General features: G+C 39.2%; 1 protein-coding gene across 2 annotated transcripts in view; it reads left to right on the top strand.

Moving 5' to 3' along the window:
• The window catches only part of dpp10 (dipeptidyl peptidase like 10), a 69,911-nt gene that overhangs the window by 45,137 nt on the left and 9,294 nt on the right, over nt 1-15,480 (top strand). For both annotated transcript variants that reach the window (XM_081367523.1, XM_081367524.1), the window contains exons 7-17: nt 242-323; nt 2,259-2,379; nt 4,218-4,372; nt 5,984-6,081; nt 6,154-6,277; nt 7,733-7,771; nt 7,859-7,966; nt 9,666-9,757; nt 13,226-13,273; nt 13,886-14,007; nt 15,336-15,380. In XM_081367523.1, coding sequence (XP_081223649.1) covers nt 242-323; nt 2,259-2,379; nt 4,218-4,372; nt 5,984-6,081; nt 6,154-6,277; nt 7,733-7,771; nt 7,859-7,966; nt 9,666-9,757; nt 13,226-13,273; nt 13,886-14,007; nt 15,336-15,380 — 1,034 coding nt within the window. The remainder of the gene's footprint in view (nt 1-241; nt 324-2,258; nt 2,380-4,217; nt 4,373-5,983; nt 6,082-6,153; nt 6,278-7,732; nt 7,772-7,858; nt 7,967-9,665; nt 9,758-13,225; nt 13,274-13,885; nt 14,008-15,335; nt 15,381-15,480) is intronic.

Below are 15,480 nucleotides of genomic sequence, written 5' to 3' on the forward strand. Positions count from 1 at the left end.
AAAGTAATCCATGTGACTCCAGTGGTTTAACCTTAATATTATGAAGCGACTCGAGTGGTTTGTTTGTGCAAAACAAACATAATCTACCACTTTATTTACCAAATATTAATCTCCAACGCACCTTCAGGAGAGCACCAGGAAGCATGCGTGTTGTTGAGAGTAGAAGTTGTTGCATCCACTGCAGCAGAAATGTAAAAGCTGTTGTTATAATGTCAATTTGAACGTTGTCGTGTGTGTGTAGGGAGGTTTTGCAGCTGGACCCTCCAGAGGTGTTGAACTCTAAACTGCAGCATGCGGAGTGGGGCGTTCAGGGCCAGCAACTGGTGAGATCAACTTTTACTATCATTCAAGCCCATGGGCCCTATCTTGCACCCAGCACAATTGGCTTTGTACACCGATGCATGTATCATTCCTATTTTGCACCCGACCCACAGCCGACTTTTCCCTCCACAGACGCACGTCGGTAAACTAGGGAATGAGCTTGCGCTCCCGGCGGCGGTTCAGCGGAACGAGGAGGCGTGTTCCGGCACAAACGTTCCCTGGTGCTATTTTGCAGTTCCAGAAAACAATTCCGCCACAGACCAGGAGAAACCTCGTCTAAAGTCAGCGGCGCGTTCAGATGCTATTTTAAGGGCGCATGCTTGGCCATAATGTAGCGTGTGCACAACCCACACACACTTAGATTCTCTCATCTACACAGACGCAGCAGTTTTCATTTTTACTAACCATACAAATGGAAAAATATTCCACACGAGGGAAATCATTGTTGTGTCCATGAAGATGTGAAAAAATAGGCATAAATCTAGCTTACACATTTACCAAAATTATTATACGCCTGTTTAACTGAAGCTAATCTGGGTGTTTCTCCATCCCCAATGTCACTTCTCTGTGTTTTACGGCCCTGACGAGAACGTCGGTCTCCTCGGCTGTGAACCGCTCCTGCAAATCCGCCGTTAACATGCCTTGCAACAAGCGCGCCTGCTCTTAAAGGGAATGTGAGATGACGCTCTGATTGTTTTTTTTTTCACATTACGCCCAAACCACACCTATGAGTAATGAAGCGACTTCAGACCAACACATTTTAGATTTGCGTCGGGTGCAAGAGTCATTTATCCCGCTGGTATAATAGCAACAGCGCCCGAGATCCGCCCACAAAGTTGCGTTTCGCGTTTGATACTTGCGTTTCAGAATATTAAAATAGGGCCCATAGCTATAGTTGCGTCCGAAAACGCATATTCTCTTGGTATGGTACTTATTTTACATACTTTTGCGAGTGCAAAAAAAACAGTTCAATCCGGACGTACTACATTTGCCATGTTGCTATAGTCAGTGTTGGGGATAGTTACTTTTAAATGTAATGTGTTACAATATTGCGCTACTCCCTAAAAAGTTACCTTTTCTCACCTGGGCTGGGCTTGCTTGTTTAACAGAAGTTATGTTTTTGGCAAATGTAACCAACACATCAACAATGAAATTAATAAGCCTCTGGCTGAAAAAAATGCAAATTCAGAGGGCTGTAACAAACCTTTCAGCTGTGTTTATATTCTGGATCGCAGAGGAAGTTCAATACTTCAGCATTAAAAACTAAAAAATGAAACGTCATTTTTGTTTATTCGTGTGGTTAAATTGGATTTTCAAAGGTCAGCAGCATTATTGCAGGTTTGCATCTCACTGTTTTTATTAATTTTGAGGAATACTGAATCTGTTTTTGTGCAAGTGAGACGACTAGATGAATGCTCACATTTAGCCTAGAACTGCAAGACAGGAGAGCTCTTATTTGAAAAAGTAACTCAGATATTTTATTGTACATTTAAAAAGTAGAAGGTCATCCGCCTACTCTTTTATTGTACTGTGAATTCTGACATTTTGTCACACACATATAGTAGGGAAATATGTGATTTCAGATGCAGCCCATTTCTTGAATAACAGGTGGGGGGGACCAAAGTTGTTGTTGTGGTTTTTTATTTGATTGTCATCTGTCATTTTTGACGAGTGCTGAGGCAAACCAGCCTGAAAATGTAATTTTAAACTTTGTGTCATCCTAACAACAAACCGAGCAATGCATAATGGAGCAGAGTAGCATCAAGAATATCAAATATTGTGGGGACATTATTATTTATCGATATCTGTGGTGGTTAATAGCCCTGCTATCAACATTTACTGTTTACCTCCAGATACTCCTTAAACAGTTGAGCTGTTGATTTCAGAGAGACAATCTGTAACTCTAAATGTGTTATGTCTTCTGTGTGTGTGTTTAGGTGTACATATTTGAGAATAATATTTACTATCAGTCGGACGTCAGGAGTAACTCGCTGAGATTGACCTCATCTGGGAAGGAGGGCATCATCTATAACGGCATTGCTGATTGGCTCTATGAAGGTGAGACTTTGCTCTGTTATATGATGATTTAAGGAATATATATGACAAGATGATGATGATTAGAGCTGCACCATTTTTTCACACATTTTAAAATAGAGATCACAATTCTCCCACGATTCTGAATATACGTCTAAAAAAAAAAAACATGTAATTTACTAGAGGTTCAAAAGTTACTAGTGATGACAAAAGGTTAATTGCTGCAGTTTATTTAAAAATATTCAATTAAATTTGAATACTTTTTAAAATTTGGTTTGAATGAATGATTCAAAAAAAACAAATATTTTGAATTAAAGGGTAACTAAACCCCTGGTCAGAGCCTGACTCCACCCACTGGCAATATTTAAAAAATGCTAGAAAAGTGGGCAGACCCCAGCGGAGATAGAGGGGACGAACCGTGAGCGGGGGGGGGCGTGCACCTGAGAGTCCTGCTGTCAGACTGTCTAAAATGGAGAGTTTGCTCACAGGGTCGCAAGACGGCGTAAATATGCATCTGATGAGTTTTATCGAGTTGATGTCAATAGCGCGCGCTCTCTATAGGCATATTCATATTTTGCCGCTATGTGAAAAAATCCAGCAAAATGCGCCGACGCGTTTGTCGACCCCAGAGGATTAACTTTAGCCTAACCATAAAATGTGATTAAAATATGATCACTCACATCAAGACGCCGCTGCAGTGGTGGAGTCCATGCAGGACGAGGAGCAGCGTTTGGCACTGCGTCGCTGTTCAGCGCGAGCTGTGTGGAAAAGCCAATTTCCACCTCTATTGCGTTGGAAAAGCAATTCCGCGTAAAATGCAGGTTTTACACTCACGGTCTTCCAGACCAAGTGCATGCAAACACTGGCGCCTAATTTCCAAGTCTGCTGGAAAGCTGTGCAGTCCAGCAGTGCTGTTGCACCCAGCAACACTACACCTACCACTGTATTAAATACAGACAAATCTACGCTAGCTCATACCAAGGGCGTGGTGAGCTCGTACCAAGGGAGGGCGTGGTGAGCTGGAACCTGCCTACGTCACGCAGTACCGCTTACGTCACGCAGTACCGCAACATCCAATAGGAAAATTCAACTGCAGTAGCCACCGTTCAACCTTAAGAGGGCAGCACTCAGACGTTTTTACACCATATATTGTAGAATTAAAACACTTTATACCTAAATGTCAAAAAAGTTACTCGAATCAATGAACAGCTCTAATAAAGCCCCATTCTTACAGATCATTAACTAAAAAAAGTTGGTTTAGGGTTTAGTTACCCTTTAATGACTCAATGACAAATAAAAAAATTTAAGTCGCCACCTACTGGTGTAATGATGCAATTGATCAAATCTTTATTTAAAGCGTCAAGTTACTTTCAAATGGTGATTTACTATATTTTGAGCACTACTGTAGACATCAGTGTTTATATCCGAACTTTAAACTTTTATCCAGTACTTCTGTGATAAATATTATGAATTATTGTAACCGAAATAATGATACTGTGTGGGTGAAAAGACTGCATGTGAAGCTGTTTCATACCTAAACATGACAACTTCTCTCTTTGGATCAGCAGATTTGAATGTTCGCTGTGATCCCACTTGTCAAAGATTTAATAGACACATCCGAATCGCTGTCATTTAGGAATATGATCACGTTTGAATCAAGATTGCGATCTATTAATGATCAATCGTGCAGCTCTAATAATAAAGCATGTTTCGTCTGGTGCGACACACAGATGAAGATGAGTGACGTGATGCTCAGGTGTTTGTGTTCGACTCCACTGTGAGATCTCATACATAACAGATAAGTGAACCTATTGTAAAAGACCAAATGACCAATTGCAATTACCACAAACACACATGTTCAGAGGAGGTCCTGCACACGCATGTGGCACACTGGTGGTCACCTGACGGCGAGCGCCTGGCGTTTCTGGTCCTGAATGACAGTCTGGTGCCAAACATGGTGTTGCCTTCTTTCACTGGCTCTATGTACCCGAAAGGCAAACAGTACCCGTATCCGAAGGTAAGTTCGACCTTCACATTCTCATGCTCAGATATATTACCCAGCGGGGTGGGGAAAGTGAAGACACGGCATTATTTATAAGGAAATAATAGGGCTTTTTACACTGCGATGATTCCTGGTTTATTGTCATTATCAACCCTGCTTTTGACCCTGGGTAGAGGAATGTTTCAAACTTGTAATTTAGACACTCCAGAGCAGGATTATGGCCGTTTCACACCGCAAGCTTGAGCTTCACGTCAGCGTGACATATCATACCGTCCACGATAACACCGGTTTAAATTTTTTACATGATAAAAAAAGTGTCATTCTCCGAGACGCAATTTCACAAACCGCGTGAGTGTTCAGCGCTGCTGCGCCGTCTCTCTCGCTCTCTAAATGGGTTGCACAAGGCAAGCGTCAATACCACACTCTCGCGTTTAGCAGTCGGGACATGACGGCATTATCACTTGCACAATCGGGCCAACATTGCATCGTAATTAAAGTTGATAATTGTCACTTATTTTTAAGTCTTCTCAGTCTTCTAAGTCTTCTTATTTTTAAGCACTCAAATGCACACATTCAAGCGATTTTAAACTTAATTCTTCTTTTTCGCAGATTAAATCGCTTTAATGGGGGGGGGGAACACGCACAATTGTGTAAAATTCCGGTCGTGGTTAGTATACTGGTAAACGCATTCGGTTATGTCTTAAAGGGACGGTTCGGAGTAAAATCAACCTAGGGTCCTTTGCACCATGACCTCGAGCCAAACCCCCCCCAGAAGCCTTTTTTCCCTTGGTTGAACATTATTAAAGTTAGAGCTTATTTAGAGATATCAGCCGGATGGTTTAGTGCAGCGCTAATGGATCCAAGGCTGTATCTGGTAAATTACCGCACTAATAATGCCCAGAATGGACCAAACTTCTACAGTCGTACAAATAGTTTCTGTACTCATAAAACGAGGCATTGGAAAGTTTGTAAGTACATCAGGAGTTTATTTAAATAACACTTGCCTGACGGCTAATGCTACCGCTAACCCGCACGTCACTTCAGTGATTTGGGAAAAGCCTGTAAAAGTCCTGCAGAAAGCGATCATAAGGATGTAGTGTAACGACGCCCAGTTCTAGGAATGCACTAATATTTTGCTGGTAGTGCCAGTTTGCAACAATTATTAGTTAACACTATGTTGTCAACACTTCGGAAAAAATAATAATTTGTCGTTACACTACATGCTTATGATCGCTTTCTGCCAGGATTTTTACAGGCTTTTCTCAACTCACTGAAGTGACGTCGACGTCAGTGCTGGGCATCGATTCATCGCATCCAAAATAAAAGTTTGTGTTTACATAATAAATGTGTGTATTGTGTATAATTATTTTGTATGTATAAAAATGTGTAATTTATATATAAAATATTAAAATTTGCATAAAATATAAATTATGCATAAATATATATACAGTATATACATGCAAATATTTCCTTAATAGATGCATGCATATGTGTGTATTTATATATACAAAATAATTATACACAATACACACACACTTATATTATGTAAACACTAACTTTTATTTTGGATTAATCATTGCCCAGCACTGTTTTAAATGTAAGTGTTGACGTGTGCTGTGTTTGCAGGCTGGCCAACCCAATCCAATGGTCAAACTATTTGTAGTCAACTTGTACGGACCAACACACACGCTAGAACTCACACCGCCAGATGAACTCAAGCTCAGGTATAGTGTTAGTGTGTTTGTGTCTGTGATGGAGGCTGGAGCGGGTGTGTTAGTGTGTCTCTGTGTCTGTAGGGAGCACTATGTGGTGATGGTGAAGTGGATCAGCAAGACCAAGACAGCGGTGCGCTGGTTAAACCGAGCGCAGAACGTCTCAGTTCTGACTGTCTGTGACTCTACCACTGGAGCCTGCATCAAGGTACACACACATGTTCACTCACACACGGGCACGCTACTCACATATTTATTTACACACACACTCACACAAGTGTTCATACGCACACTTTCACAAGCACTCACACACACATGTACTCACACGCACAAGCACTCACATGCACACAAGCACTCGCACACACAAAACACACATGGACTCACACACACACACACACACACATGTACTCGCACAAACACACAAGCATAAGCATTCACATGCACAAGTGCATGCACACACACAAAAGCACTCACACACACGTACTCGCACAGGCACAAACACAAGCACTCACACAAGCACTCACACATGCACACAGACACAAGCACTCACACATGCACACACACATACACACACACACACACACACACACACACACACAAGCACTCACACATGCACACAGACACAACCACTCACACAAGCACTCAAACATGCACACACACAAGCACTCACACATGCACACACACACAAGCACTCACACATGCACACACACATACACACACACATACACACAATCACTCACACATGCACTCTCACACACATGTACTCGCACACGCACAAACACATGTACTCGCACAAGCACTCACACATGCACTCACACACAAGCACTCACACATGCACACACACACAAGCACTCATACACACACACACACACACACACACACACACACACACACACAAAGCACACAAAGCACTCACACACACATGTACTCGCACACGCACAAACACATGTACTTGCACAAGCACTCACACATGCACACAAGCACCCACACATGCACACACACACACACACACACACACAGGCACACACACACACACACACACAAAAGCACTCACATGCACATGTACTCGCACAAGCACTCACACACAAGCACTCACACATGCACTCTCACACACATGTACTCGCACAAGCACAAACACATGTACTCTCACACACATGTACTCGCACACGCACAAACACATGTACTTGCACAAGCACTCACACATGCACACACACACATGCACACACACACTCACAAAAGCACTCACATACACATGTACTCGCACAAGCACTCACACACAAGCACTCACACATGCACTCTCACACACGTACTCGCACACGCACAAACACATGTACTTGCACAAGCACTCACACATGCGCACACACACACACAAAGGCACTCACACATGCACAAAAACATGTACTCAACCACGCACAAACACATGTACTTGCACAAGCACTCACACATGCACACACACACACAAGCACTCGCACATGCACACACACACACACACACACACACAAGCACTCACACATGCACTCGCACACATGCACACTCACAAGCACAAACAATCACACATGCACAAGTACTTGCGCACATATTCACAAGTACTCACACAGTCACACACACTCAGACTAACACACAAGCTGATGATGATTATGATGGTGATGATGTTTCGTTTCAGAGGCATGAGGAAACATCAGAGGTCTGGCTCTCGAAACAGGTGAATCTCCACTCGATGTTTGCTTGGTGATCTTCAGTCTCATGAGTTTAATGCATCTCGTGTTCCTTGGCTGGTTCTCTGCTCCAGAACCAGGAACCGTTCTTCTCACGAGACGGCAGCCGCTTCTTCCTGACGGTCCCGGTGAAGCAGGGAGGACGCGGAGACTTTCACCACATCGCCATGTTCACCTCTCAGGTACACACACACGCTAGGAGCAGGCTTTGAAATTAACACTCGCCAAATGCTGTCAAATCACGAGCCAATTTGGCGTGTTATCATGTTTACTCACTTTGCTGGGGAAGTTCGTGTAAGACATATCTGCGCAGATTTAGCGCAATCGTGAGTCATCCTGATATATTAAATACAGCATATTGCGCAGAATCTGCTCATATCTGGCTTACTTGAACACACACGTCACTACGCAACAAATAACGGCGCGCTTGTTCATGTGCATTGAAGCAATAGCGAAGATTAAAAAGCATTAGGTTAACAGAAAAGACATTGATATTTTTCCAACATCCTATATTTTATTTTGTACTGTATTGATCGGTCCACCTAAAACACATTTTTGTTGATGAGGATGAAAGAGGAAGGGAGGAGATGCTGGATGACAGGATTTTGTTTGAATAAGAAATGAATGTATGAAATCCAAATTTTTACATATATATATATATTAGGGCTGCACAATATTGAAGAAAAATGCAACGTGTGATATCTCATTAAATATTGCGATATTCGATATGCAATAAGATAATGCTTACACCGTGTCCCAACTACACGTGACTCGACGCGCGATAAAAGGTTATTTTCCATGTTAATCAGAGTGTTTGTCCTATCCAGCCGCGACACGCGACGATTCTATTTTAGAAACGGTTTCTATTTTTCTGCGGTGTCGCGCTGGAACAACAAACACAAAGTGTGCCGATGATAATCTCAGGTGCTGTTTATGAGCTTTATTTAATGTTAAAAGTGTGTAATGTGACTCTGAATATCATTTAGTGCTCCAGCTTTGTAGCTGTAAAAGCAACAATGGATAATTCACCTCAGATCTTGAATTAAACAAATGGAAACAAGAACGTTCAAACTGTGATCAAACGAGTGTATTCTTTGACAAAGATTGTTTTAGTAACTCAGTAGCCTATGTGTTTTAATAATGTTTAAATGGTGTAATATTTGTAAATTTGATTATGTAGCTACTTATCCATTTTCTTGCGAGTGCCGTCAAGATTACTCTCTGGTGCCGTGCACTCGTCGTGAGACTCCGCCCACACACTGTTCTGATTGGCTGACTCCGCCCACACGCTATTCTGATTGGCTGTGGGTTTTGATTGATTTTGACGCATCTCGCAGTCTAGTGTGGACAGACATATTATTTGTCGCTGGAATCTTATCGCATCGTGTCTGGTTACGATACGGTGTTAAAGTGTGTAAAATAAACTTAAATTATCTTTTAAGTATAATTAAAATTATATAACCTGATCACAATCTTTTCGTGACAAGAAAGCATCCCTACAACTTCTGAAAGTGAACATCAGTGTTTTACTGTAGCATAAAAAGTGTTATTTTAACTTCAGTGTAAACCACAGGGGTTTAGGGTTTTCAGGTTATCCTACATTAGGGTTATTTAACAACATAATATACTGTATGTATATATATATATATATATATATATATATATATATATATATATATATATATATATATATATAAATGAAAAAGCTGTGACATAGTTGATCTGGTTCATGGGCAGTAACTTAAACATTTCGTTGCCAAATTGGCCGGTGGCTGAAAATGTTAATTTCAGACCCTGCTAGGAGTAATGCCAATAATTGCTAATCTGTTTGTACGAGCGATAGCGCCAGTCTGGTGTTGATGATCTCATGTGTGTATTTAGGTGCGGGCGGATCAGAATGAGGTGCGTCATCTTACGTCAGGTAACTGGGAGGTGACGCAGATTCTGGCTTACGATGAGAACGCACAGACCATGTGAGTAAAACACGGCCGTGAACTCACTCCAACACACAAACCAGGATCTCTATGACTGTCATACTTGCGGAACATGCATACAATACAATACAATACAATACAATATAATGTTTATTTATGAAGTACAATTTAAAAACAACCGAAGTTGACCAAAGTGCTGTACAAGAAAAAAAAAAGAAGTAGAATTTCGAACAATACATTACAAACAAGCTGTAAAATAAGTGGAACGCATGAAAGTAAAATCATAAAACAGCAAGTCAAGATATATTAAATACAGTCATGTGAAAAAACAAGTAGGCTACATCCCATGGAAATTGTGATTTTTTTTTTTTTTTTTTTTTTTTTACATATTTGGCAAACATTTGATTCACAGTGGCTTTTAATAAAGTTGACATACTTGGACAAAACTACAAAGAAAATTAGCTTTTTCAATAATTTATTCTACAAAAGTCCCAATAGCTGTGAATTTCTTCTTTAGAAAAAGTAAGTACATCCTCGCCTCAGTATGTAGTGTTGCCGCCCTTTCACATCTTGTTGGCATTTTGCATAATTGTCCACTCTAACATTGGCTTGCTGGGATATTTGACCTCTCTTCCTTGCAATAGTCTTTCATTTGCAAGATGTTTGCCGGTTTTCTGCCCGTTTCCACAACATTTCAGTGGGATTCGAGTCTGGGCTTTGACTGGGACCTCCCATAAGTCTCCATTTCTTCTTTTTGAGCCGTTCTTTGCTGGATTTGCTAACATGCTTAGGATCGTTGTCCTCGTTGAAAGGTCCACTTGCTGTTCAGCTTCAACTTTCAGACAGATGGCCTCACTTTATCTTCAAGCACTCTTTGATATGATGCAGAATTCATAGTTGAATCAATGAATGCAAGCTGTCGAGTCCCTGAGGCAGCAAAGCAACCACAAACCATAACAATTCCCCCAGCATGCTTCACAGGCCAGATGAGCTGCTTTGGTCTGCGCCAAACATTTCTGCTGGTACTGGGGCCATATTAGGGCTGGGTAAAAAAAATCTATTTTTCAATTAATTATTTTCTAAAATGTGGTCAATTCAAAATCGATCCTCAAAGGCCATGAATCGATTTGTTTCCATATTTATCTCTCACCCAAAAGCCAGTATTAGTTTTCCTCCACTGGTCATGGGCTTGTATGTGAATGTTACAGCTAATGCTGTGAGTTTTGATGTTTGTTTTCTCTTAACAATAATAATAACCGGATCCTGTTTGATCAATGCATTCAGCATCTGTTCTGACTCGTCCAATTTTCAGCATCAATTTTTCATCTTGCATCAAAATTCTGTCTATTCATTGTATGCATCTGAAATATAGAGTTGGGTTTTGTAGCTAAAATAAAAAGAGAAAAAGAGAAATACATTTATTTTATACTAAGTACACTACAAATACATTTATATGTATGCATTAATATAAATATCCTGCAATTGTACTTTTAGTATACTATATTGATATACTTAAAGTCTGTCTAATTGGAACAACTAATTTTGTACTTTATGCACTTCAGTTAGTTATGCAACTAAAGATATACTCAAGTATATTTGATCATGCTGAAGTGGAACTATTGCTAGTATACTTTAGGTACACTTTAAATATCTTGCATTTAAATAAATATATTATACAGATCTTACTATACTTAATAATAGTGATATTAAAACACATTTTAGGCTTAATATTAAGAAATGTGCATTGTGCAATAAAGAAGTACTCCAAATAAAGTCTATGTAAGTCTAAGTGATATGTTAATGTGTTAATGGATTTGTAGTATACTTGCTATGAAATAAATGTATTTTAAATACATTTTCGTATAGGTTTTTTTCACTAGGGATGTTACTCTGAAAGGTCTGGTCTTTGACTATATGCTCATTGGAAAACTTCAGACAGCAAAGGCTTTATCCTGGCTTGCAGGTCAAATATCTTTTTTGATTGTAGATGCATGTACTTTGACACCAACAGTTGCTTAATAGCAGATCCTGGTTTTGGAAACATATGATCTGCTCTTGGGCTGAATTTGCTGGGACGGCCAGTCCTGGACAAATTGGCATTCATTTGAAATCTGTGCCACTTGTAGAGGATTTTCCTGACAGTGGAGTGATGTATATCAAATAATTTGGAGATTATGTTAAATCCCTAGCCAGACTCATACGTATCCGCAAGAACTCTTTAGACCATGGCATGATGATACGCGTGCACACACACCTCAAAAGCGAAGGGAACACCAGACACGATATGTGACCCTGGATCACAAAACCAGTCTCGAGTCGCACGGGTATATCTGTGGCAATAGCCAACTATACATTGTATGGGTCAAAATTATCGATTTTTCTTTTATGCCAAAAATCATTAGGATATTAAGTAAAGATCATGTTCCATGAAGATATTTTCTACTGTAATTATATAAAGCACTTATTTTTGTGAGTGAATGCAGCACAATCGTGAACATAAATGAACAACTGAGATTTTCTCAATGTTTTGATTTTTTTGCACCCTCAGATTCCAGATTTTCATATAGTTGTATCTCGACCAAATATTGTCATATCATAACAAAAATCTTTTTTGGAAAGCTTATTTATTTATCTTTCAGATTATGTATAAATCTCAATTTAAAAAAATGTACTCATGTGACTGGTTTTGTCATCCAGGGTCACATATATGAGATGTTTAAATAAGACTCATTAAGTGGAACCCAATCCTGAACATCTGATCCTAATTTTAATGGATTTGAAGGTGTGAAAAATGTAAGGATGTACGTACTTTTTCCATGTGACATGTCTGTTTTTGTGTACATTTAAATTGTGAAAATTGCAAAATGTCAATTTTTAATGTGCAATTTTCTATATAGTATATCAACATTATTGATAGGCACTGTTTCAAAGAGGATGAAATGGTAACTTGTCAAAAAAGCTATTTCCATGGGATGAACTTATTTTTTCACGGTTTTCTGCATTTCCATTATATATTGCAAAAAATAAAATAAAAAAGTTCTTAGTATTTTTGTCTTGTTTTCCAGTACAAATATCTAAAAAAATTCTTAATATCCTAGTAAGTTTGCTTCTCAAGTAAATGTATTTTGTTTTCTGGGAAAATCATCTAAATTAAGTGAGTTTATACTTATATCTGCCAATATATCTGCCAGATATCAACAAATATCTGAAATATGAACAAATATCTGCCAATGGGGCCAGAAAAATAATCTAGTTTTCCCTTTGAAATAAGTTTGTTTTTCTGACACCACTGGCTGATATGTGTTCTTGTTTTGAGCAAAACTCAATTAATTTGCACACATGTTTCAGAAAACAAGACATAATATCGTTGTCAGTTGCCAGTAAATGTACCTTGATTTAAGAAAAACAAGACAAGAACTTTTTTTTTTTCTTGGGGTGCATGATCTAACTGTATCACGCATGATCACAGTGTTTTGAAAACCCTATAAATCAGTGTGTGTTCTGCAGATATTTCCTGAGCACCGAGGGCTCCCCGACCCGCCGGCATCTCCACAGGTGATATTCGTGTCCGTTCATGTTTGTTCCTCCAGAACAGGACAGAAAACAGCCCGTTATCTAATGTCAGACTCAGAAAATGATTCTCGCAATATTTCAAAGCTGTGTTCTGATTTAATAAGTCGTCACAGAAACTGTGATCAATAGAAGTGTGTTCAGATGAGCGCATGGGAAACCAGGCCTCTGATCAAGGTTATTATTAATGAAAACTATCATGTAAATTTCAGAGAAAAATGCATACATTCTCGTTGCGTGGTTTGACTAAAAATGGAGGTTGAAAGGAGTGGATCCATCAATGTTGCTGAACCATAAATAACCAGTAGATGGCATCGCATGTATTAGAATTAATTAATTAGCAGTGGTGAGCCACTAATGGCAAAATGAATCTGTGGGAAAAGACCAGTTCAGTTTGGGATTTACTCTTGTCTTCTGATAATTTACTCCATCTTAATCAAATACACATTTACAAATATAAAGGCTTTTACCATGATATTAAAAACTAAAACTAAATACTAACTAAAAGTAATGATTACAATGAAATATTTATGCCCCATTGAAACTAACTGGAAAAAAAATTAAATTAAAAAGTAATTTAATTACTTTTGTGTGCAGTGTGTCCACAGTGGACTTGTTTTCACGCCGATGTCTGACCTGTGAGCTGTATAAAGCTCACTGCACGTTCTTCAGTGCCGTTTTCAGCCCCACCAACCAACACGTCCTACTGCACTGCAAAGGTACGACGACCATGAGTTTATAATGTACTCTTGCATAACAGTCCTGATGAGTGACCTTTCACCCCTCTGTGAGCATCAGCACTGCAGCAGACTGTCTTCTTTTCCAGTACAAATATCGAAACATTCTTAAATCGAGATCATTTTTCTGGAGAAGCAAAATGACTGAAGATATTAGGATCTTTCCTGAAAAAATTGTAAGTTTAAATCAAGAAAAATATATCAATGAAGTCAGAAAAATGTACTTGATTAAACTATTTTTCTTTTTCTGAACCCCATCCACATTATTCCTACGCCCCATGATGCTTAGCGCGAATTATGGGTGTAACTTCCGTTAAGCAGAAGTGTAACGCTCGCTCTATGAACGCAATATGTTAAAGTGTCACAATGAGATGACGTTATTCTACTCACACTTCAACTATCGAACATTAAAAGGACATTTAAAAGTGTAAAAGCATCAACAAGGTATTTTCAACAGACCAAATAACCCCAAAAGCGCAAGTCTTTCCACAGCAATAACATACGGGTTAAATATCACTGTAGTAATATTTGTATTATGTAATACAGATATTGCCTTAATCAAAAATGTTCATTAACTTCAGCATTACGTGATACTATTTCAAAGTGATTTCCATCATTTTGACAGATTATAAATTGCATTTTCCTGTGAAAACAAACCTGGAAACTGACGTGAGGATTTGAGGAGAATAACGAGAAATTCTTCGTGCATTCCAGTGAATTATTAATGGAGTATATCGTAAATTAAATTCGGGAGAACAGACCACAAATGTGCAGCATATGTTGACCTTTTCCATAGTTTTACAGCGGATTGCAGAGGGAAAAAAGAAAATAATCACGACTGAAAAGAGCTCTTCCATAGATATTCCTGTTATAACGTCACGTTAAAATACCAGGTAAACGTTATTCGCATGATGTCTGAGTGAAAATAAATCATGAAGAGAAACTGATCAGCTCATCCAGTCAAACTGACGATCAGCTTTATTTGTAGGGCAACCTTATGATTTGAAATGATTCGTTTCCCAACGTTCCCCAAACCGGAAGTGTTTCCCATAACTCAAAAAGCTCATCAGGAATAAGGTGGATAGCATATATTTTTTCTTGATTTATGCACAAACCTTATTTTAAAAAAAAATTCAGAAAGCAAGCCTTAATATCTTCAGTCATTTTGCTTCTCCAGTAAATGTATCGTGATTTAAGAATGTGTAGATATTTGTGCTGGAAAACAAGACAGAAACACTGAGGAAGAACATATTTTTCTGCCTGTTGTGGTTAAAGTGGCCACATTTGTCTGGTTTTTGGTTTTCTTGCAGGTCCAGGAGCACCGACAGTGATCATACACTCTCTCAACACCGCCAGTGAGTTTTCACTTTCTCTTTTTTCCATCTTTCTGCTAGGGCTGGGTATCTGCACAGATGTCTTGATTCGATTCCGATTCACAAGATCTCAATTTTATTC

Source organism: Scardinius erythrophthalmus (assembly GCF_964197995.2).
Source record: "Scardinius erythrophthalmus genome assembly, chromosome: 6".
In the NCBI taxonomy this organism is placed as follows: domain Eukaryota; kingdom Metazoa; phylum Chordata; class Actinopteri; order Cypriniformes; family Leuciscidae; genus Scardinius; species Scardinius erythrophthalmus.